Genomic DNA, 25,162 nt, shown 5'->3' on the forward strand with positions numbered 1-25,162 from the left:
AGGCTAAGTAAACAGTCTTCCAGCCAACCCAGGTGGCCTTGCTTGGAATGGGAAGGAACAGACTAAACACAGTCGTTATCAGGGTGTTCTTGTTCGGCTCCAGCCTTGCGACCGCAGCTGGCGCCGAAAGGGTATCCGCATGAAGTGATGGTGCTTTTTACTTTTTACTTTAGTGCGAACAGCTCTAAACAGAGATGTACATTGCCAATATAGAGAAAAGGTCACTTTATTAAGAGTTTTAAATAATGTACAGAAATTGAGAGGAAAGCAGAGAGACTCAAAAAAGGCACCGGTAATGATTAGTGACGTTCAGCTCATTGTCAGAGTAGCTGCAATTAGATGTTATTAATTGTAGAGCTCTGTTGTGGTTGTTCTGTGTAATATAAAACTGCTTAATGTTACTCTAATCAGATGTGGTGACGTAATTATATCAATTACATATGTGCACTTTTAAGGCAGTATTGATTATTTTCAGTTGCTTAGTTTTGCATAGAAAGAGTGACACTGAGTAACTAATAGTTAATCACATGTTAGAATTGTATATACAGTTGCTTCCAGATGCCTATAGCACCTGCTGCTTATTGCATTTGTGTATAATACGTAATAAACATTAAGACTAAACAGTGTTAAAAAAGAAGAAGAAGAAGAAGTACGCCACCTTCACGGATTCTTTTTGATGGTAGCGATCAGGCGGAGACTTTTACTTCCAAAATCAGACGTCCTTATTTGCGCTGGAAGAAAATAAAATACAGATGCATCTGGAGATTATCATATGAAGTCCTATTCTAAAGGCTGATTTCCCTCCCCCAGGCTTGTACCTGTGGCTTCCTGTCCTGGGGGTGGGGGTTGGCTGTTCTCCTGCCCTGCAGCCCATCCTTTTGTTCATATTCCAAGACGATTTTGACTATACCGCTCTACCTCGATAGCGCATGTTGATGATGTCATCAAGCTGCGCCTGTTTTGGTCGAAAGCATCGCAGCGGCTACAACCATTATCATCTGCAAATTATGCCGGGCGACAGTCATAGCAAAGAGGTGAAGCACTTTTGAAATATGGGGAAAGCCAAAAACTGCACTTCCTCCACTTCCGTAACATTGATTCATTAATGCTGAATTCTCTCGCAGCTGTTCTGTTCCCATGTTGTTGCAGTATATTAATAACCTCGTATTGTGGATGAATAATCTCAGTTCTCCAAAAGTTGATTTTGTTCATCTGGACGTAGCGTTTTCTGGGAGAAACGTTTCGTCGCTCATCCAAGTGACTTCTTCAGTCTCAGCTGACTGCAGGTTTCCCCAATCTTATAATCTCAGTTGTTCTCCTGACTGAAGTTTGCCCCGTGTATAGCATCCTGCTATGCGATTGCATTTGTCCCTGACCACCAGAATCCCTCACGTTAACTTCTATCGAGTGGAAAAAAAGTTGGCGTTCATCCTCCAGCTTCACTGTGCTAATGTTATGCTAACATAGCTGTGTCGCTAGCAATCACGTAGCACACCATTATATACCAGGTAGTCCAACTTCAGTAACCCTGCAAACGTCACTGCTGTTTAGTTTTCTGTCTTTATGTTGGAAGTGGTAGCAGAGCTGTACGTTTTAATTAGTTTCAAAAATCTCTCAGTCAGAACATGGTATGTCATGTTTACAGTGTTGGGGAGTAACGGAATACATGTACCGCCGTTACGTATTTAAAATACAAAATATGAGTAACTGTATTCCGTTACAGTTACCGTTTAAAAAGGTGGTATTTAGAATACAGTTACTTTGTTGAAATAAATGGATTACACGGCGGTACTTTCCTGTTTCATATTGTCGCGGGTCAGGACTGTTTGGGTTTTGTTTGACAGCTATGTCCTGTTGTTCCAGGTGGCAGCGTTACGGTTGCCATGGTTACAGGGTGACGCTCTCTCTGCGTGTTTCCTGGGTGAGAGAGCGCCTTTTTGTTGTTGTGCTAAGCTAATAAGCAGAACGCTAGTGGTATAGCTCTAAAGGATGTAGCCTCATGGGCAGTGTAGTCCGTGCTGCTGGGAGAATGGACTGCCATACCCCTTATGTGTCTGTGAGCACGAGGAGGGAGAAAAGGAAAAGTACGAGCTGTCATCGAGCAAAAACGGGAGCTGGAAGCATGTAAATATAATAATAACCACTGCAGCCAAGAAGAGTGCCTGACAAGCCCAGTTGTAAGTACGCTATTAAGACTCGACTGTATACTGTGTTTGTGTTTTCCTCCGAAACAATAAGTTCCGTTGGAGCAGCCTTTCAACGCCTCTCTTTGTCTCTCGCAAGCAGAGTTGACCCACACAACAAAGTAAAGCTATTTTTTGGCTACGAGCCCGACACGGAACCCGCCGTATTAGTCAGAGGTCCTGTTCGGAGCCGCGGACCTTCAGTAACAGTAATAAATCACAGCAATAGTACATTCATGTAGTTGTAAAAAGCATGATAATATATTAAGTAATCCAAAGTATTCAGAATACGTTACTCTCATTGAGTAACGTAACGGAATACGTTACAGAATATATTTTGGGGCATGCATTCTGTAATCTGTAATGGAATACATTTTAAAACTAACCTTCCCAACACTGCATGTTTAGGTGTAAACTAGCGAGCTAACTTCCTGTTAACTTCTAACTCCGTTAAATTTAATAAATTCTGTTTTCATGGATGCCTGGATGTTAAACTTAATTGTTATACCTGGTAAAGCAGCAACGCTGATGATTTTATTAAAGATGAAAGAATTTAGACCGTTTTTAACTCTCAGTGTTCGTTTGACTTTGGGACTTGAAGTGGATGGAGTTTTGGACCCAGATTACTCTGCGACGCTCCTCACTACGGCAGCCGTAATGCTCTGACAATCCATCAAGCAGTGTGGCTTACCAAAGTTGTACTAAAACATTTTTTAAAAGATTTCTGCACGCCAAAATCGGTTCGAGGTCAGTAAGCACAACCAGAATTCATACATCGAGGCACACTCTCGATTTTTGAGAAAATTAAAGGATTTTATGTGTGGCTTATAGTGTGGAAAATACATTATACAGAAGAAAAGAATATATATTGTGATATATATCGTTACCACATGTGCTTCAAATTATACTGCGATATGGATTTTAGGCCATATCGCCCAGCCCTAGCAGAGACCCGTGTGGTTCACGCTGATCTCAGCTACGATCCAGGAGACAAGGGTGTGCAGATTGATGCAGACATCGATCCAAACGTTGGTAGTGGTATATGTTCCTGTAAGTTCACTACTTTACTCCCGTTTCATGAAAAAGCAGCTCTCTCTGCTCGACTCTCCTCTCCTGCACAGACACTTTGCTCTGCCTCCTTTTCCGGCTCTGCTGTGATTTGTTGCTGCGAAGTCACGTGACTCAGCGTCACAAGGTAACCACGTGGGGTGTTATTTCAAAAGTAGCGCCTATCTCCTTTTCCTAAACTCTTTTCCTTGGCCTCGATGAAAACGTCATCGTGGGAAGGAGATTTGCTAAGGACTCAGGGAAAGAGAGGAGCGATGCTGAGAATTGGAACAGCCTTACACTCGTCTCTCTGTAACAATGTGACACCGGATGTCCGCCTGTTGAAACTACATTGTGCAGAAGATGGACTACAAAACAAACATCTTACTTCGTCACAATGTGTTCTAACCCTGTTGTTGAAGAAGGAACCTTTAGGGTCAGATTTACTAACATCTGCAGCAGCTCAAAGACGTCTTTTGATGTTAAAAAGCTGCTGGATTTACTGAAGAGACTCAGTGTCAGTTTGTGACTGAAGTTATGACATATGTGTTTGTAAGAGTTTCACTTTCAGGAGAAGAAGATTTAAATGAGTGACACAAATGTAAATTACAAAGTCTGTGGCGCACAATTTACTACAAATTGCACAAAATCTACCACAGAATCCTGTCTTGTTCCTGCTGTGGTTGTGATAGTGAGGACAGTTTATTGTTTTAGGGGGAAATGTTACCAAAACAAGTTTCTGATCCGCTCAAAGTTGTTATTTCAGTTCCAAAAGTTTGGCTCTGTCCTAAAACTCTCCAGTCAGATCTTATACTGATTGTTTTGAGGTGAGCCCCACTTATTTTTCCTTAATACTACAGTTTATGTGAAACCAAGCAGAAATGAATTACGCTTCTTAATTTTTTTGTACTGCACACAGCTAACTCTTTCTGCTGAATATGTAAAAAATAAAAGTGTTACTGTGTTACATGCCTGAATGTTGCTCATGGTCTGATGGGAAATAATGTTTTCTGTTCTTTAGCACATCGAACAGTCAACTGTTCACAGAGTTTAGGTTTAAAGGATGAAACAGTTTGTACTGATGCGTCTCTCCTCTCGATAAATCTGTACCCGAGTCCTAATCCTCAGAACACTTTGCACAGTGCTCAGTGATTTCTATCAGAACAGTTATTTCTGATATTAAAAGCATTTTGATTCTCCTTCAGCCTCCTCTTATTTATCCCAATTTCCCTGCTGTTTTCAGAGCACACACTTGCATGAATCAAGAGCTTACTCTGTATTGTTGAGCCACTAATTGGTGCTGCTCTCAGCAGAAAGCTGATTTTTACTGAACTGAAGTGGCTTCTTCATAGAGAGATTAAAACACACTGTTAGTAGATCATCCTGCAATTGTGACATCACAATAATTTGCCTCACTTTATAAATCTGTCACTTCTATCACATATAAAATTAAGCACATAATACGATAAGGATTCTCTGCAACCTGTGAAAGTTTTTTACACTTTTTTAATTGAGAAGGTCTCCTCCTCCAGGGCTCAAATCTCTCCTTGTGCTCAGACCATCAGTCTCTGCTTCCTGCTCTGCTGTCTTTGAGGGGTTTGAGCCGTTGACTTTGTCCTCTTTAAAGGAGACTGTTGATTGTTTTAAGCCTGCAGGGTCTCCAAACAATGCTGTCCCTCCTCGACTCTTATAAGAGGTGTTACCTACAGTTGGACTTTTGGTTCTCCACCTGGTAAACCATAGTTTGATGTCAGGTGTAGTCCCTAAAGATTGTAAACATGCTGTAGTCAAAACCCTGCTTAAAAAACCTGTTCTTGATCCTACGATTCTTGCAAATTACAGGCCTATCTCCAAACTACCTTTTCTTTCCAAAATTCTTGAAAAGAGAGTTCACAGTCAATGAATGACCTTCCTGGAAAAGCAAAATGTTTTACAGGTTTTCCAATCTATTTTTAAACCCTTTCATAGCATTGAATCAGCCCTTTTAAAAGTTTTTAATGACATATTTTTAGCTACTGATGCTGGGGACTGTGTTGTTCCTGTGCTTTTAGATTTGACAGTCTCGTTTGATACCGTGGATCATGCATTTTACTCTCTCGTTTGGAGCACTGGGTGGGCACAGCACTGGAGTGGTTCAGGTCCTACTTGGCGGGACAAACCTTTGGCGTCAGTCTCTGACCATGTTTCGTCCTCCACTCCTCTCTTGTGTGATGTCCCACAGAGCTCAGTTCTAGGCCCCCTCCTCTTTTCTTTGTATCTGCTCTCTCTTGGATCTATACTGAGAAAACACAGCATTGCATTTCACTTCTATGCTGATGACTGTCAGATCTATGTCCCTCTACAGAAAAAAGGCAAATATTTCATACAGCCATTACTTCAGTGTCTTGATGACATTAAGGCTTTGATGTCTCTTAACCTTGTAAAATTCAGTGACAAAAAGACTGAGATGATGGTTTTTGGCAGCCCCACTGAGACACCAAATGTATATTTAGATACCTTGGCCCAGTATGTTAAGCCAACTGTCACAAACCTGCTGGTCAAAGTGGACTGTGATCTGAAACTTGACAGTTAGATCAAAGCAGTGGTAAAATCAAGCTTCTTTCATCTCAGGCAGCGAGCTAAAATAAAGCCAATTCTTTCACAAAGGCACTTTGACACAGTAATCAACGCCTTTGTTAGCACTCGGTTGGATTACTGTAATGCACTTTATATAGGGGTCAGTGATTCATAAATCTACAGAGCGTCCAATATGTTGCAGCTCGAAAGTTGGAGCACATTTCCCCTATTTTAGCTTCACTTCACCTGCTGCCCATTTCTTTTTAGGATTCCTTTTAAAATTATTTTATTTGCTTTTAAAGCCCTCCATGGCCTAGTCCAATCTTATCTCTCTGAGCTGCTACAGCCGTATACACCCACCTCTCTAATGTCAGCTGATCAGCTGTTCCTGAATGTACCCAGGACTGAGCGTAAACTTAGAGGAGATTGTGCTTTTTCTGTAGCAGCTCCAAAACTGTGGAACAATATGCCTTTTGAGATAAGACAGGCCTCTTCTGTTTTTTTGTTTTATTTGATTCTATGCTGTTTTATCTTATTTCAAATATAGGGCCGTTTTAATTTTGATGTATTATGTGTTTTATTTTTTACTGTTTTTTTTATTCTATGTATTTTGCCAGAAATGCAGGGAGCTCACAAAACTATTTCAATGACCACCAAACAGCTAAAACAATAAATGAGAGCAGGTGAACAGATTCCACACAAAGACATGAACAGAAAGCGCGGACCCGATGCATCAGTGACATGTCGTCTTGTCGACGACATGAACACGGACATGCCGTCAGGGCAGAAAGTCAACATCTCACTGATTCTGAGCTGCAGCTTTTGTACCTCTCCGGCCAAAAGAAAGCTTCATTTTTGCTGCTTAATACATTTTTTTTTATAAATTATGCCAAATTGAAAAACGCTTAGCTTGCTGTTGTTCTGTGTTTTATCCTCAGTTACTTTGAAACAGTTACTGAGTCAAAATTGAATTTAATCAATTAATTATAGAAATCAGTGATGATACCCAGCCCTAGTGAGTAGCCTAAGCCCAACAGAAGTGGATGTAGCTGTGGGTAATGAGAAAAGATGAAAAGGTTGATAACACATTATATGCAGTAAATGCACTGCCCAAGTGTCCCCTCTCCCCACTGCCTGTCAATAAAGAACTTTGTGTTGACAAGATTGTTAGGTAATCATTTACAAATCTATAATATCTGCATGGACAGCGTTAACTGATGAGGGTGAAAAATTCAATACTCAAAAGTTTACTCTTCGGCCACCACGCTTCTGCCATTTTTTTTATTAGCCACAGTAAAGGCTGCACTATGAATTCTGGGATATGTTGCGCCACGAATGATACACCTGACTCATCCTTCAAGTCCGGGGAAATGAAGTGCGCATTTCCAACCGCATTTGGAATTGGGACAGCCTTCATCACGTCGCTGTGGTGTAATCAGTCTTCAAATGGGGTCTCAAAATTGTACCAAAAACTCTGTACCTCCCTCCATCCAACCACACACTTCTTCTGGGTTTGCCATCAGCCCTGCCTGCCTCAGGGAATCCGGGACTGTGACCAACCACTGCACATGCTCCACCAAGGTATCACTATGAATGATGACATCATCCAGGTAGGAAACAGCATATGCAGTGTGAGGACGCAGCTATCGCTACAGGAAGTGCTGGAAAATGGCCGGGGCTTCAAACAAGCCAAACGGAAGTGTGACGAATTGGTACGAACCATACAGAGTAAAGAGGGCCGTTTTTGTCTTTGGACTCTGCAGACAAGGGAATCTGCCAATCAGCTGCGTTTCAAAGTGGTGCTCCATGAGAGTCGTGCACACGGGCAGGGGGGAGAACACATCTGGAAAATGTTGTTGCAATGCAGGAACTTCTGCTTTATTGGAATGTGTGAGATGTTAATCACAATGCATCTTAAACACACTCTCTAAAAACGTCATGCCCACAGCACGTTTTTGAGAAAAATCAAATATTTTTGTCCTTGAAGATCATTTCAGAGTTTTTAATGAGCTGCAGGAACCCTGTTCTGTGTGAGTGGAGAACAGCCAAGTCGCCTCCTCTGATAAACCTCCACATGTACCACTGAAAACAGTTAAATTAGTTTGAATCGGAAATCATGGCTCAAACTACTTGTTCTGAGACCATTTCTTCATTTTCACACTAAACTGTTTAATAAGACAAACTTTACACAGAGTTCATCAAATATAACTAACACTTTAATATTATCAGGATTTCATTATACAAACTTCAAATCAACAGGGAAACAGCTGCAGAACATGTGGATCAAAATGAATTCATTAAAAAACAACATGTGGACTTCAAGGATACAGTAAATACACTAAAGTGAAAGGAGGAGCCAAAAATTTGAAGGAATTTGAATTAAGTAAAAGTAGTCACCTGTGATCTTTAAAATGGTCCTGATGTGTGCTGCTGTTTTTGACTTTCAACATTTCTTTGCTGCCACTGTGAATACGAATGTGTTCTTTGCCTAATTAAATAAAGGTTACACTGACTCACTACTTCATCTTCTGGTACAAACTGGCATTACATGTTTGTACCAGAAGTACAGCCCAAAACCAGTTTAGCTTGAGTTTCTTTTTTCTGGACATAAAGTCACAGCAGGTGTTGTTTCAAAGCTGGTGGACAGATTTAGTTCATTTTGGAAGTTTTAAGAGCAACTGCTGTGAAAATATTTGTAGTTTTGGGAGAAAATGATTTAAGAGAAGATTTTACCACAGCAAAAGATTAAATATGAATGAAGGATTGAAATTTAACTTAGGTAACACATAAAATGAATACAACTACTAAACACTACTGTGTCCTAAGGGAACAAAGGTTAAAATGTAACAGTGATAACATTTTAGAGAATTAAAATCCCTAAAAGGAAAAAAAATAAACTTGATATACATATCTATACATGCAGCTTCCTAAATGTAACATTCAGGATTATTCACTGCAGGTCCAGAAATCAGAGCTACCTCATCAGATCCAAGTGTGGCATCAGCTGACACTCTTTACAGGAGATTCCATCTGAACTCTGTGGAGCCTGATCTCAAGGTTTTTAAGTCTGACCCTGAAACCAGAAGAGGATCTTTCTCTATCTTCAGATTCATTGTGATCCAGTGATTTCAGTCCTGCATGATCAGGCTGATGTTTGCACAGAGCAGATAATGAAGTGAAGGTTTTTGCACATTGGTAACAGTGAAACAGTTTATGTACAGCTTGGGATTGTTTGTGTTCGGAGTATGAACTGAGATTCCTGAAGCTCTTGTCACACTGGTCACAGCTGAAGTTCACTTCCATGTGTGTATGTTCATGTTTTTTACGACGACCTGATTGTGAGAAGCTTTTGTCACAGTGTCTGCACTTGTATGGTGTCTCTCCTGTGTGGTTTCCCTTATGCTTTTTCATTGAGCTCATGTCCAGTGGTGAAGGATGACCCACACTGGTCACAGATGTGCTTTTTGACCCCACTGTGGAAGAGGTCATGTATTTTTAATGTACTCGGTGTGTGGAAGCCTCTCCCACATTCTTTGCAGTAGTTCATTTTGTCTCCAGTGTGGCTACATTGATGTATTTTTAGGTCCCGTTGATGATTGGAAGTTTTTCCACAAAGATCACAGTGAAACTCTTTCCTACCACCACAGTGACGACAGGGTTGAGAAATGGATCCATGTGCTTTGCTCCGCTTCTAAACAAAGACATTGTAAGTCAGTGAATTCCTTCAACATTTTTATCCTGAACGTCGCCTGAAATAAAAAGCATCTCTGCCAACGTCCAATTACATTTTACTGTTTACATTACAACACTCAGCTTACTGAGTGAAAAAGAGTCTTCATTTTTCCAAACAGTTCATTCAGTATAACTCCATAAGTTTACTGATCAGACTTGTTCCAAACAATCAGGTTAAAATTACAAGATAAAAAACTAAATACATACCTCACAGTAACTGCACTTGTAGAGTTACTTTCTGGTGTGGATCTGTTGGTGTTTTTTCAGCTGATGTGGAGATTTAAAAGTCTTCTCACACAGGTCACATTTATAAGGTCTCTCCTCAGTGTGGCTAAACATGTGTCGTCGTAACTGTGCATCTGTTGTAAACAGTTTCCCACACTGATCACAGCAGTAAACATCATTTCCAGTGTGAATCCGTAGGTGAATATTTCGGTAGTGTTTGTCGCTGAAACTTTTTCCACAAAAGTCGCAGTTGTACGCCTTCATTCCAGAGTGGGTAACTAGATGCCTCTGTAAATTGCTATTTTGAGCAAAAGCCTTACCACACAACTCAAAACTGTGTGCTTTAAATACACTGTGGATTAGTTGGTGTTTTTTTAGGCCTCCAGCCCAGGTAAAAGACTTTCCACAAAACTCACAGCTGTAACGTTTAACTCCACTGTGGATGAGTTGGTGTGTTTTTAAGGTTTGAGCCTGGGTAAAAGACTTTCCACACAACTCACAGCTGTAAGGTTTAACTCCACTGTGAATGGTTTGGTGTCTTTTTAAGTCTCCAGCCTTGGTAAAAGACTTTCCACACAACTCACAGCTGTAAGGTTTAACTCCACTGTGGATGATTTGGTGTCTTTTTAAGTCTCCAGCCTGGGTAAAAGACTTTCCACACAAGTCACAGCTGTAAGGTTTAACTCCACTGTGGATGATTTGGTGTCTTTTTAAGTCTCCAGCCTGGGTAAAAGACTTTCCACACAACTCACAGCTGTAAGGTTTAACTCCACTGTGGATGAGTTGGTGTGTTTTTAGGCTTTGAGCCAGGGTAAAAGACTTTCCACACAAGTCACAACTGTAAGGTTTAACTCCACTATGAATGATTTGGTGTCTTTTTAAGTTTCCAGCCTTGGTAAAAGACTTTCCACACAACTCACAGCTGTAAGGTTTAACTCCACTGTGAATGATTTGGTGTCTTTTTAAGTCTCCAGCCTGGGTAAAAGACTTTCCACACAAGTCACAGCTATAAGGTTTAAATCCACTGTGGATGATTTGGTGTCTTTTTAAGTCTCCAGCCTGGGCAAAAGACTTTCCACACAACTCACAACTGTAAGGTTTAACTCCACTGTGGATGACTTGGTGTGTTTTTAGGCTTTGAGCCAGGGTAAAAGACTTTCCACACAAGTCACAACTGTACGCTTTAACTCCACTGTGGATGAGTTGGTGAGTTTTTAAGTGTCCAGCCAGGGTAAAAGACTTTCCACACAAGTAACAGCTGTAAGGTTTAACTCCACTGTGGATGAGTTGGTGTTTTTTCAAGTCTCCAGCCAGGGTAAAAGACTTTCCACACAAGTCACAGTTGTACGCCTTAATTCCAGAGTGGGTAACTAGATGCCTCTGTAAATTGCTATTTTGAGCAAAGGCCTTACCACATGACTCACAGCTGTGTGCTTTAAATCCACTGTGGATGAGTTGGTGTTTTTTTAGGCCTCCAGCCTGGGTAAAAGACTTTCCACAAAACTCACAGCTGTAAGGTTTAACTCCACTGTGGATGAGTTGGTGTGTTTTTAAGGTTTTAGCCAGGGTAAAAGACTTTCCACAAAACTCACAGCTGTAAGGTTTAACTCCACTGTGAATGGTTTCATGTCTTTTTAAGTCTCCAGCCTTGGTAAAAGACTTTCCACACAACTCACAGCTGTAAGGTTTAACTCCACTGTGGATGAGTTGGTGTGTTTTTAAGGTTTGAGCCAGGGTAAAAGACTTTCCACAAAACTCACAGCTGTAAGGTTTAACTCCACTGTGAATGATTTGGTGTGTTTTTAAGGCTTGAGCCTGGGTAAAAGACTTTCCACACAAGTCACAGTTGTACGCTTTAAATCCACTGTGGATGAGTTGGTGAGTTTTTAAGGTTCCAGCAAGGGTAAAAGACTTTCCACAAAACTCACAGCTGTACGCTTTAACTCCACTGTGGATGAGTTGGTGTGTTTTTAAGGTTTGAGCCAGGGTAAAAGACTTTCCACAAAACTCACAACTGTAAGGTTTAACTCCACTGTGGATGAGTTGGTGTGTTTTTAAGGTTTGAGCCAGTGTAAAAGACTTTCCACACAAGTCACAACTGTAAGCTTTAACTCCACTGTGGATGATTTGGTGTCGTTTTAAGTGTCCAGCCAGGCTAAATTCCTTCCCACACTCATTACAGCTGTAGGTTTTCTCTCCCTTTCTTCTGTGAGGTTTGTCGGCCTCCTGAGAGCGCTGACTTCTTGCTCCATGTTGGTCCTGCAGTGACAGAGATACAAACACAGGCAGTGAGTGAAATGCAGTCGTGGAACAAACTGAAATTCCCTCCATTGGTGGAATCAGACATGTCAAAAAAACACATTGTTGATGTGTTACCACCACCTTCTGGTAATAGTATCACATTACAATGATGTGCTACAATGAGAGTTGTACAAAATGACATTATTGAAGAAATATCGATCAGTAGAGAAACTCTTTTACTTAAGAAAAAATTGTGAGTTCAACTGATGATATTGTTGTTTCAATGTGTGTAGAGAAAATATGATCTTTGTATTTTCTTGTAACTTCTGTGGTTTTTGGTTGTGAATGTAGAGTCTGTATATATGGAGAAACCCAGGATGGAAAAGATAAAGCTGCTGTTAACAGGATTTTAAAAACCGACCAGCTGTGCACACAGTTTGAATAACAGTGTAACTGTGATGTTTTTCCCACCTTTTGTGTTGAAGTCATTGTTTCCTCTGTAGTGGCTGAGCTGAGTCCAAATGGCTGAAATTGTTCCTCTGCTGCACCACCACTCTTCTCCTCCTGTTACTCAGCTGGGACATAAAAAGTATATATATGTATTTTATCCCTGACAAAAAGAAGCAGAGCAAATAAACATGACTAAACTCCTCAGTGACAACAATACCTATGAAGCTTCAAGGTGAAACCCCAGAAGCAACTACAAAAAGAAAGTCATTAGTTGCCTACAAGAACTTGAAAGGAAAAACCCCTGACCCCCCTGCAGATCACCGCCTTTACCCAGGGGATGCTACACCCTGTATATATGGACTTCCATTGATCCACAAAGACGGAGTCCCGATCAGTCAAAATGGTAGCAGTATAAACTCAGCCACCTACATTTCAAGCACCTCATTACCATCCTAGGGGAGCTAGGATGGTAATGGTTGAAATGTAATGAGGTTTTTAAAAAACATTTCGAAACTCACTTTGTTAATGTGGAATTCTAAAATTATTTTACAAATGGAGAATTTATCTATTTATCAAAATTATTATTTTGATTTACTCATGAAAGTGGCCACTTTCATGAGTAAATCATATAAGTTTTTACTATTTCTTTTCCATATGGGTTGTATCTGCTTGACGCATGAGGGAGCGTCATAAATAATACCCTGATGCTATAAAAACAACTGCTTGTGTATTATTGGGCGGAGATTGACGCCGAGTGTGTGACAGTGTTCATCTCCCCACGCGTGTGTTCATTAAAATCATCGTTTGACCTAACCCTCCTGGACAAGTGTTGTGATTTTGAATCCCACCTGTATTCCTCCTCAATATTTGAACCCTTAACAGTGTCCACGTCGCACAGCTCCATGGATTTTGGATTATCTTCTCTGCTCAAGGGGAGGAGGTGGAGAATAAATCTATTCGGGTCCAGCTATGTCGGATTATTGCTGCCAACCTGTTTTTTGTGGAGCGCTTATCGGAGCATCACAAAGACTTTATTTTGGCTACAACTGGAGGAGTTTCCCATTCACCGCCAAAGCAGCAAGCCCCTCAGCATGCAGACTGAATCACTCCAGCCCTGTGTGACGCAGCTCTCCCTACACCAGCTACAGGAATTAAAGTTGGCGTGTTGAGCCTCCCGCCTGTCTCCAGGTCCATGTCGACGCAGCAGCAGACAAGTGCTGCATTTTCCTTGACACAACCAGTGGCTGCTTCTAGCACCACATTCACCTCAGCCATGGCAGCACCAGCTTCCACAACCGTGGCTTCCAGGAGGAGGCGGCGTCCACGTCATCACCGCGGCTTACAGCAGCATGAGGTGGGTGACTGTATTCCGCGTGTTTTTTCTAAGGAGGAAACTAAAATCAACACAGATTTGCCAGTTCATGGGCCCGGTTATGAAGAGACTGTTCATGTTCATGAAAGGACTAAGACTGACAAGTTACTGCCCAAGTCTTCCACAGAACATCTTATCCCTTTGCACAATTATCTAGCATCTCTGTGTATTGATCATGCCACGACCCATGCTTCTAAGAAGTAAGGTTTCAAGACTGTTTTCACTGGAGATGCTAGCCGTGAGGCTCAGCAAAGCCCCTGTGGGACTGAGACCCAGGCCAGGTTGGATCCAGAGGCTGATTTGGAGGACTAACTTTGCTCTGGACCTCCCAAAGAGCCTGTTGCTGCTTCCATGGGGGTCACTGGGCAGTTTGTGCAGCCTCTTCTAGTGTCTGCTGGGGGTTCAGGCGAACCACCCCAGCACTCCACAGCTCCCGCTCCGCCATCAGTTCCTGCTGAGTGCTCTGGAGAGCCCGCCCTGCCGTCTGTGGTTGCCATGCCGTCACCTGCCATGCCTCAGCCAGAGGTCTCCGCACCTGCTCGCCCTGCCACGCCAGCTGGAGGTTCAGCTGAGCCCGTCCAGCATCCTGCCACAACAGCTAGAGGTTCAGCTGAGCCCGTCCAGCATCCTGCAGCTTCCACGTCTGGTTCTGTCTTGTTACTGATCAAAACCCTAGAGACCACATTACAATGGGCACTGGAGAACATCACCTATGTGGGACACGATTAGATAGTTAGTCCTAAGTCCCTTGTCTAAAAGGATTCAGCAAGGTAATCCATTCTAAATTCTTCTTGATGCATGCTCAATCATCCAGGTAAGTAAATCTCAAAAAGCTGATTCTGTTCATCTGGACGTAGCGTTTTTTCTAGTGGGAGAAACGTTTCGTCACTCATCCAAGTGACTTCTTCAGTCTCAGCTGACTGCAGGTTTCCCCAATCTTATAAACAGTAACTAGAACCACTGAAGGAACAATGGGCTGGGAGGTCAGTTCCTTCATCATAATTATGTAAATTCTCATGACCACTGATCAAAGACCACTGATCAATGGCCATGAGTACCATTCACAGAGAGTTGGGGAATGGCTGCAATCACAGCACTGTAAGACGGCGAAAGATGTCCCCTTAGGCCCCCTCCTCGATTCAGAGATGGTCTTTCCTTTCTCATGTAAATGGCCTCCTCGACGCCACGCTCCCTCCTCCCTGTCCAGGATGTGTACATCCTCATCAGTGAAAGAGTGTCCACTGGCCTGTAGGTGTTGTGGAGGCAGATTTTTCTTCTCATGTATTAATCACATATTTAATCATATCACATTAGTTATAGTAATATCACTTTCTCACTTTACTATAGTAAGAGCACTCTTGTCACCAGTTTGCATGCATGTGGAATGTTAACACAGTGAGGCCATTGTTAATGGGAGACATTGAACACACAGTGGGACTCCTTCTCCTTATCAGGGATGTAAATCCTTAGGTGACGATCAAGCAGAACACAAGGTCATAATTCTCTCTGTGAGGGAGGAGGTACCACCGTTCCTTTGTTTTCAAAAAAAAAAAAAGGGGGAGGAACCACGAGGTGTGCTTCAGCGATTCACACATGCAGGAATTTTTTAACGAACCAAGAGACAGACTGCAAAGGATTTGCAATGGTGAGCTGCTTTGATTTGGGCAGGGTTTTTAACCACACCGACGGGAAAAAGCCACGGTTCCTTATTATTGCAACAAGTAGATGCAGGGTCCTAGAAACTCCACGAATTTGGGTATTGGAGTGTGAGAAATTGCGCCTTGTTGCAGTAGTAAGTGCAGGATCTTAGAAGCTCAACAATTTAGGCATTCTAGTGTATGGTATATTAGCACTTTTGCACCAGTTAAAAAAGGCAGAAAGGCCGAACAGTGGACGTGCGTGTTCGTACAAAGGACGCTGAGCTCAGCAAAACGGCTACTGGAGCCGTGGGAGGCATTCCTCTACGTGGTCTGGTTGAAAGTTCCAAGTGTGTGGAAGATGGTTGTGTGAGAGAAAGAGATGTTGACAGAGAAAAGAGTTTTTTTGTTTGTTTTTTTTGGATGGACCACTGGGAGGAAAATCTCAGGAATATGACGCATGATTTCAGGACTCTGTCCTTAGTCTACGGAGTTTAGCACTTTTGCACCACAAGGAAAAGGCCGGACGGTGAACGTGCTTGTCCGCAAAGCTGAGCTCAGCAGTACGGCCAGTGAGGCCGTAGGAGGCATCCCTCCGGGATCCAGGTTTTGATTGCATGATTTTTTTTCCTCTTTCAGAAATATGGAACAGAAAACATGGAGTATGAAGTGTGTAGAAACTGAGGAATGCAGTAAAGAGAAGTGTGTTTGTGTGTGTGTGTAAGAAGTGCTGTGGGTGTGTGTATAACAGAGAGTGATGGAAAGAGATGTGTTAAAATGTGGATAGAAGAATAAGAGAGAGAAAGTGTTATTGAGCAGTGATGAAAATGATATTAAATAAGTGTCTCAGTCTGTTATTACAGGTGACTACGGAACTGGATCAATGTCCTCCACGGCACAGCAGCCAGAGCAAAATGATAGATTAACATAATTGGAACCACACCGAGCCTGTGTTTTGGTTGAATATTATACAGCTTCATCCCCATGTATATCTTACACTAAAGAACAAGCTTCGAGGACAATCAATCTCTCCCAGAGGACAAATGTGGTTCGAGAGCAAAGGCGTCGGTTTCAAGAGTCAACAAGGTGAACAGACAGCAGCACTGCCCTAAATCTTAAACCTTAAAGGGTTCAGCAGCACGTACAAATGTCATCCTGGACGGAAGCATGCGCTCCCAATCACAAGCTGAGAGGTTCACCAAATTCAAATTCAAATCAAATTCAAATTTTATTTGTCACATACACAGTCATACACAGTATGATATGCAGTGAAATGCTTAGACAACTGCTCGTGACCTAAAGAAAAAAAGACTATGAATAGGATAGGAAAAAATATGAAAATTAAAATGAAGGGTAAATTTAACTGGGAAGGAATAAAGTAAAATATAAAAATTAAAGTTGAAAATAAAATAACTGTACAACAAAATACACAATACACAAATACACAATATAGAAATATATAACAATATATGAAGAAATATAGAACAATGACAGCAGCTGTACAAGTACTAAATGGAAATGAAGAAATATAATGTCCAGGGTTGTGCAATCCACATGTGTAAGTGTCTTGTGCAGTGCAAATATGCTTAAACTGATTTATTTAAGTGACTTAAGCGATAAAGTGATTCGATTAGATAACCACCAGCAACATCACTGTGTGTGAATGGACTTGAGAAGACTGTCTTAGTTTCACATTTGCCATACTGGGAGTTGATGGCAAAGGAAGAGACACAAAAGAGTGAAAGACAAAAGGCAAAGCTGAAGAAGAACAACCCACTGGGCCTCTGACATGCCACAACCGTGAACTGCTGCAGATGTGGGAGAGAGAAAGAAGCTGTGAGAAGTGGGGAGAAGAGAGCATGGAGGAAAAATGAAGTCTGTTGTTGTTAATGTGAGAACACATGAAAATTGGGTTGGAAAACTGTTGCCAACTGTCTTGTGGAGGTTGAGAAAGGCTCCGTAGGATCGCAACAAAGGTAAAAATGAAACACACACTAACACACATAAACAGAGAAATGTGAAGGAAGGCAGTTTTAAGGACATGCCCTGCTGAATCTGCAGCTCCACTGCACACACAGCCATTAACCATGCCTACTAACACACACACACACACACACACACACACACACACACAATGAAAATCAGCTTGTTATCTTTCATCAGTGTTAAAATAGTGTAAATTTAACAGACACTTGTTATCAAATGCTGAGTGTATCCACTGCTGACAATTAACTCTCCAGGTTTCAGGACAATATGTGAAACTTTTGGTGAAAGGGGGAAAAAAGAGGAGAGATTCTGGTTTGACCAACCAGTGATCAGACAATAAATTTAGTTGTTAATATAGTAAATTGTGAGGTGCTTTCTGCTTGATTAGTGCAGGACAAGAAATTTACTGTATGGACCAAATTTTCTTTTGTGATAATATATTGAACATGCATTTCTGTTGTCCTGTCAACTTAGTGGGTTATAAGCTGATATGCAAATTAGTTGATTGTGACTAGATCAGGGAAAGATGACTGGATTATAAAACAAGTGAATAAGATGTAACAGAGGGTTGAAATGAGTTTCTTGTTCCTGATGTATGGGTGAAGCTTGCACCCAGATACACACCTCTGAATACACAAGAACAAACTTGTTTTGTGAAGTTATGACATGGTATGATTTTCTCACCCAATAAGCTAATATTTAACATATCAGTCTACTCTTCATTTTTATCAGAAACAGTTATCACTGCTCTGACATTTTCATGTTAGACACATATATAAGCATTGAGCCAAATTTAGCACCCAAAGCGCTTTACAGTGCCACTATTCATTCACTCACTGGTGGAGGCAAGCTACGGCAGACTGATAGAAGCGAGGCTGCCATATCGCGCCATCGGCCCCTTTGGCCAACACCAGTAGGCGGTAGGGTAAAGTGTCTTGCCCAAGCACACAACGACCAGGACAGATGCGCTTCCCAACCCCCTGAGCCACGGTCGCCCCATAAGATGATAGGAAATATAAATAAATGCAACTTGAATCTTTACTGAAGCTCAGTATTTGACAAAGTTTAAGCTCACTGCTGTAATAACTAATAATGATTAATATAAAAATAACTTTAATATTTCCCATATTATATTTACATTACCACAGTGAGATGACTTTACTCTCATGAAAAACATTAGCTAATGGTTATTTACTAGCTAATCTTAAAATGACTGTTCAGTACAGAAATGAAGCCCGACAATCATGTTTTTACAGTCCCGTGGTCTCAGCCTCAGATACTCAACAAATCAAACAAAGCTCATAAGCTCATATAAAAACAGATGAACAAAAACATTTTCTCCTTCATTTCTGTTTAACAATGCTGTATGAAACGTTTCCAGCGGTTAGTAGCTGAGCAGCGCGATGGAGGCCAGACCGTCCAATTTCACAAGCCTCATACTTCCGGTTTTGAGGACGAGGCCCACGTAAACCGCGTCCTCCACGGCTGCAGATCCTAAATTGGGATACAGCCCATAAAGGTGTGTGTATGAGGAGTGCTCCTCAGATCCACTTGTTGTTTGCTGTGACTGCATGTAGTGGGATCAATGCGCATTGGTAATAAAGCTTTGATGAACAATACTTCAGCCTCATCTGACCCAGTATGGGATATCAAAAGAATGGGTGAGGTCAAGAAGACGTGAACCTCAACAGCACCTAGCCAAGTCCGATCACTTTCTTTCTAAGCTTCTTAGACTTTTCCAGCTTTGTGTGTCTGTTAAAACGCTTTTTACAAATCCTGCTGGAATATGTCTGGTTACATCTGCAGTCAAAGCAAGATGGAAATAATTTAACAAGCAAGCAAACCATCAACTTCTCCCAGCATGCTGAGCTAATGATTAGTTGGTGTTTTTCTCCAAACACTCTCTCACTCTTCTCTCAACGGAATCACAATAAACTGTGAACAGACACCGAGGAGAGCAGCCGAAGACTTCATTCAGGAGCTGTTGAAGTACGCCGACTTCGGGGGCGCTACTGAGCCGACAATGGCGTAAGGCATGTTGGACTGTGCTCACACCTGGCTAGCTTATATTTTAACAATTCCATGCCCCTTTTAAAGGCTAATTTAAATGAACTATCACTCCCCGTAACACCTGTGACCGACGGGGAAAAACGGACCAGTGGTTACAACCGGAAGGGCATCTAAACCCGAGGGGCCGGCATACTTATACTTAAGCAAGTGGGAGCTCGTCGCCTAGCTCGCAGTCAGGAACCGCAATGGAGTATGAAGGTCTGAAATCGGACATCCTCTCCTCTCTGAAAGATGATATCTCCACGATTATCAGGTGAGAACTGACAAGTGTGCTTGGAGAGGATTTCGACTCCCTCAAGTACAAACTAAGAGAAGTCAAGACAGAGATTGCTAACAACACAGCAGCAGTCCGCTCAGAAATTAACAACGTCAAGTCCGCTATTAGCGACCTGAAAGAGGGTTTATCATCATGGTCGGACAAGGTTGTCAGCCTCCAAGAGACGGCTGCAGGATTACAGACTGAGCTGGCTTGCTTAAAAGAAAAGAATGGAGATATGGAGTCAAGAATGCGGAGGTGCAATATTCGTATTGTGGGTGTTGCGGAGGATGCCGGTTCCAGCTCGACCAGCTCAGTTTCTACTCTATTGAAAGATGTTCTGCAACTGGATGAAGAAATCCTGGTGGACCGCTCACATAGAGACCTTGCTCCCAGAAGATCTAACGGGAAACCTCAAGTTATCATCGCCAAACTCCATTACTACCAAGACTGCGTCAATGTGCTACGGCAGGCCCGGGAGCAGGATCAGTTGCAACACAAGGGGAACCCTGTGGCCATCTTCCCTGATTACACCGCGAGCATTGCCAAAGCTGGCTCCGCTTTTAACGACGTGAGGAACCTGCTTCGAGGGCGTCAAGATGTCCGCTACGGAATAATGTTTCCAGAGAGACTGCGTATATCTTTTAGGGGCGAGAGTAAGGAGTTTCTGGATCCAGAGAAGGCAATGGTATACGTGAAAAACGTCATCTTACCAAATGAAACTGCCGGGTGACGTTCCCCTCCTGACTGACTTGTAATTACTTCGTTAATATCACATCATGTTAAGGCTGGATAAATGACGTTTGCACTACTTAAGGTGTTTATTAAGGTGCTATGTTATTTCATTCTGAGTGATAGCCAGGCGGCTGCCAGTTTTGTTTCTTGTTTTTTTCTTGGTCCTAGTGTTTCCCCAATGCCAGCATTCCAATGTGTGGTCTTGTTCAGATGGGGATTCAGGGTCACCGGGTTCTACATGGTGACAGGGTTTGGGACACTGCCATAATTTTTTCTATTTTCTTTCTTTCTTCTTTTTTTCTCCTTTTGGAGTCTGGGGGTGCATATTCATGCATAATGCTGTTCTCTGATTAGATAACTCTATGGCTGCTGTCAAGAAACAGGCGAAGCGTACTGGTTATTCAGCCAACTTTGTAAGCTGGGACGTTAAGTCTATGAATCACCCTGTTAAGCGCAAAAAGGTGCTTACACACCTCAAAAATCTCAAGGCTGACATATCTTTTCTGCAGGAGACTCACCTTTGTATAGCAGACCAACATAGACTGAAGAATGGTTGGGTTGGCCAAACATTCCATTCCAACTTTAACTCGCAGACGAGAGGGGTGGATATCCTTATTGGTAAAAGCGTCCCTTTTGCTGTATTGAGCATTTTATTTGATCCCATGGGCCGTTATATTATTGTTGCTGGCCAACTTTATGGACTTAGATTAATTTTAGCCAGCATTTATGCTCCCAACTGGGATGATGAAAACTTCTTTGTCAATTTACTCTCAAAAATTGCAGATATGATAACACACAATCTCATCTTAGCTGTGCTTTCTAGCCTAGACCGATGATCTAATAAGGATACTCCTAAATCAAAACCCGCAGAAATTTTTACATGCTTTCTCCAATCCCACGGCGTTGTTGCCTTTTGGCGTTTTCATAACCTTTCATCAAGGGCATACTCCTACTACTCTCCTGTCCACAAAACATTCTCTTGGATAGATTTTTTTTTATTGATAAACGTGCTCTTCCACTGGTTGAAACTTGCAATTATCAATCTATTGTTATTTCAGACCATGCTCCTCTAGTGATGAGAATGCACATCCCTGGTGCCAATCGCATATACTGCCCCTGGAGTTTTAATCCTCTTTTACTCTCTAACGAAGCATTCATGAATTTTAGAAAATCTGAGATTAGAGACTTTCTTGAACCAAACCAGACCCCTGGGATGTCTTTTTCAGTCATATGGGAGTAACTGAAAGCCTATCTTTGGGGCCAAATTATCTCATTTTCAGCAGCAAGAAAAAAAGCTGACACTGAGCACTTGAAACAGCTATTAGATGATATTTTGCGGCTAGATATAAACTACAGTCACTCACCATCGGAAAGCATCCTTAAAGAACGTCAGACCCTCAAAATGAAATTTGATCTTATTTCAACACAGCAAGTGGAGCAACCTATCCTAAAGTCTAGATGTACTTTCTATGAAGAGGGAGAGAAAATTGGCAGCGTCTTAGCACATCAAATACGTCAAAAGTCATCCAAACAGTTCATCTCTGAAATAGCTGATGAACAGGGCCTAAAGCATACCGACCACGCAGAAATAGACTCCTGCTTCCAACAATTTTACTCTTATTTATATACCGCAGAATCACGCCAAGATGAGTCTGCTATGGACAGTTTCTTTAGTTACCTCAGTATAACCACAGTTGACCCGAAACTGGTTACCAAACTCGAAAGGGACCTCTCTATCCAGGAGGTCATGATGGCGATTGGTGGAATGCAAAGTGGCAAATCCCCTGGACCAGCTGGATTTTTAAAAACATTTTCTAACGAACTTGCACCACTTTTGCTGTCAGTCTTTTTGGAGTCCTATTCATCTGGCACTCTCCCTCCAACTATGAGAGAAGGGTTTTTTTTCACTCATTCTTAAAAAGAACAAAGACCCTCTCCAATGTAACTCATACTGGCCGATTTCACTGCTAAACACCAATGCAAAAATTCTCGCAAAAATTTTATCACAGCGCTTAGAGGTCGTGTTACCAACAATCATCTCCACAGACCAAACCGGCTTTATCAAGGGCAGACACTCTTTCTTCAACATTAGACGCGTCTTAAGTATAATTCATAACCTTCCCTCAAAGGATTACACCTGAAGCCCTACTGTCACTTGATGCTGAGAAGGCCTTCGATCGGGTGGAGTGGGACTACATTTTCTATAGTTTGAGCAAATTTGCCGTCCCGGGCTGCTCTGTCACTAATTATCATTACTGTACTTTCATTACAAGTGTTATACTGTAAAAGCAACAGGCTGCACTCTACTTCAGCTCCTGTGCAGAGGTGAATATTAAATATGTGCAAACAACAGTATGTTTTCAGTCTCCACATGTGTAAAAGACAGTAACACCATTTTTTTTTTAAGCTTGTACCTCAGTAACTCCTCACTAATCTGTAACTATGGATTAAACTGTAGAACTGAAAAAAATGTAAGAGAAGAACTTCAGATCCTGAGTGTGTGAGGACAGAAGGATCAGCTTTATTTCAGATTTAAGAGATAAACCTTATAATTCAGTTTGTGATGATTCTGTTCTCTTTGTGATTACAGGAGCTGCCCTCAGATTCAGACCTCAGCACCACTCAATGACAGCAGACAGATCATCCAACATGTTCACATGTTAACTGCAAAATTAACTGATGAAAACAGTACAAAGGTTAAAGTACCACATGTGCTGTCAGTGAAAGCTGCAGCTGTTTTACTGATAAAGTTAAAGACAAAAAGTCAAAAGGATTAATCACCCATGTAGCTGTGTCACTATATATCAGCATTAACATGGCCCTGTTTGGTGTTTCAGAGAGCTGCAGATCTCAGACCTGCACAGCTTCCATTTTAAACACTTTATGTACTCAGCTGCATGAAGAGCACGTTTGAGTTTCTCTGACACAATTAAATAAAACCTGATGAAGATCAAAGGTCATTACTTGTATGTTTAACTATAAACTTGTCATCTGGAATTCTTTCAGTTTTTTTCAGATAATGTGTTATTTACCATAAAGTGATTCAGAGTTAGTCATACCAGAGTAACCAGAGAGGATAATATATTTTTAAATATATAACTTTCTACAGGACTGAATATAATATCTTTATGTAAAAGTCCGGAGACCCTGGAGAGTATCCGAGTATTTATGACGTTACACGTTACACAAACCAAAGGTCTCCATCACAGTGTTCATGAAATGCTGGGTTTATCCATCTTCTGGGGTGGGCCTACAGAGGAGTGCTGAAGATTTCCCAGTGAGGGAGCTGCTGGTGAAGATGATGAGTTCCGCTTGATCAATGCCATGAGCTTCGGTCTTCCTGGTGTTTCTTGAATGAAGCCTCTATGGGCAGAAATCTGTGCCATCAGAAACTGAATTTGAATAAGTTAAATCTGAATTTGAATTGCTCAGATTGAATCTGAATTGTAACTTGAATAAATGCTTTTAAAAACTGAATATGAATTATCCTAATTTGAAATTCAATTTATTGGTTTGAAAATGATCATCACTAAATTGAAATTTAATTTTATATTTTGAAAATGAATTAATTTGCTTTGAAACCGCATTTTATCCTTTAAAAATTTAGCTCTCGAATAATTTCAGATTCACTTCTCACCATTCAGTTTCAGTTCTACAATTCAATTTCAGTTCCAAAATTCATTTTTTTGGGACTTACATCCGGTTCCGGTTCAAGAGTAGTCGAGTGCAGATTAATAGAACTACGTTTTTCTAGCGGACCGAAAGTGTTACTGACAGGAATCTACAGCGTCTTGAGCTGAATTAAGACTTCAGAAGTCATTCGTCATGTCGAATGACCAGCGGATAAACTCTCAGGTTGGTAATAAATGTATTACACGTATAAGAACAAGCGTCATGTTAACAAATGATAGCCATACAGTAACTTTTATGCTTATTGTAGCTGTTAGCTAAAAATGCTAATTTAGCGTAGTTTGCCCTGAATTCAGCTTTGACAAACAAATATGATCGACTGTTTCTGGTAGAATTCCAAAGTTGTCATCTTGGACCCTCTCAGAGTACCCCCTCTGTATGCTTGCAGAGACCCCTACAGTAAGGAAACATGCAAAACGGTGTCCAAACCTTTGTATTTTAGCTTTATTTATGTCTTACACAGCATCCCAACTCTTTAGCTAAGTTAATAAGCTAAAGTGAATAGTTAGTGTAATTCATTAGTGCAGCATTACTGGATCACCTCTGTTTGAAGTGATATAATATGATATACAACTATCACTGAAACAGCAAACTTTGTAAATAAACAAACAACACTTCTCATTCTCTAAACGTTTGGCCACAGCTGTAGATTACACTATCAGTGCTTGTTCACTCTTGACAATAATTAAATTTCTAAATTCTCTTTGTGCATTTATAGGTAAACAATATCTTATATTTTATATACAGTACTACTGGATCACCTCTGTTTGAAGTGATATAATGTGATATACAACTATCACTGTGTTTAACTACCATAATAATTCTTAGGGTGCTGAGTGCATGCTTAATTAGTTTTCTTTTTAAACACACTACTCCATTGCTATGTTTGACAGGCTGAAGTTTTCGGGTCACCTCCTAAATCGACCATCTTTTACAGGTGTTTTGTGCCAGAAATGGAGTGTCCACTGAAGACTGAAGATAC

The 25,162-nt window shown here is 41.3% G+C and overlaps 2 protein-coding genes across 4 annotated transcripts in view; one reads left to right on the forward strand and one right to left on the reverse strand.

Moving 5' to 3' along the window:
• Positions 1–25,162, forward strand: part of LOC146389750 (neural cell adhesion molecule 2-like) — a 631,716-nt gene that overhangs the window by 70,500 nt on the left and 536,054 nt on the right. The gene's annotated exons all lie outside the window — the stretch shown is intronic.
• Positions 1–25,162, reverse strand: part of LOC146389755 (uncharacterized) — a 49,535-nt gene that overhangs the window by 14,978 nt on the left and 9,395 nt on the right. The window contains exons 2-4 of one of the 3 annotated variants that reach the window (XM_084912579.1): positions 12,456–12,559; positions 9,726–12,002; positions 659–9,477 (exon numbers count right to left, since the gene is read on the reverse strand). In XM_084912579.1, the coding sequence (XP_084768705.1) occupies positions 9,750–12,002; positions 12,456–12,473 (2,271 nt within the window). In that variant the 5' untranslated portion in view covers positions 12,474–12,559 and the 3' untranslated portion in view covers positions 659–9,477; positions 9,726–9,749. The other 2 variants (XM_084912586.1, XM_084912575.1) reach the window with 2 other exon arrangements.

This window comes from Perissodus microlepis, chromosome 3 (assembly GCF_051167445.1).
Source record: "Perissodus microlepis isolate ML-2025 ecotype Zambia chromosome 3, ASM5116744v1, whole genome shotgun sequence".
Classification (NCBI taxonomy): Eukaryota; Metazoa; Chordata; class Actinopteri; order Cichliformes; family Cichlidae; genus Perissodus; species Perissodus microlepis.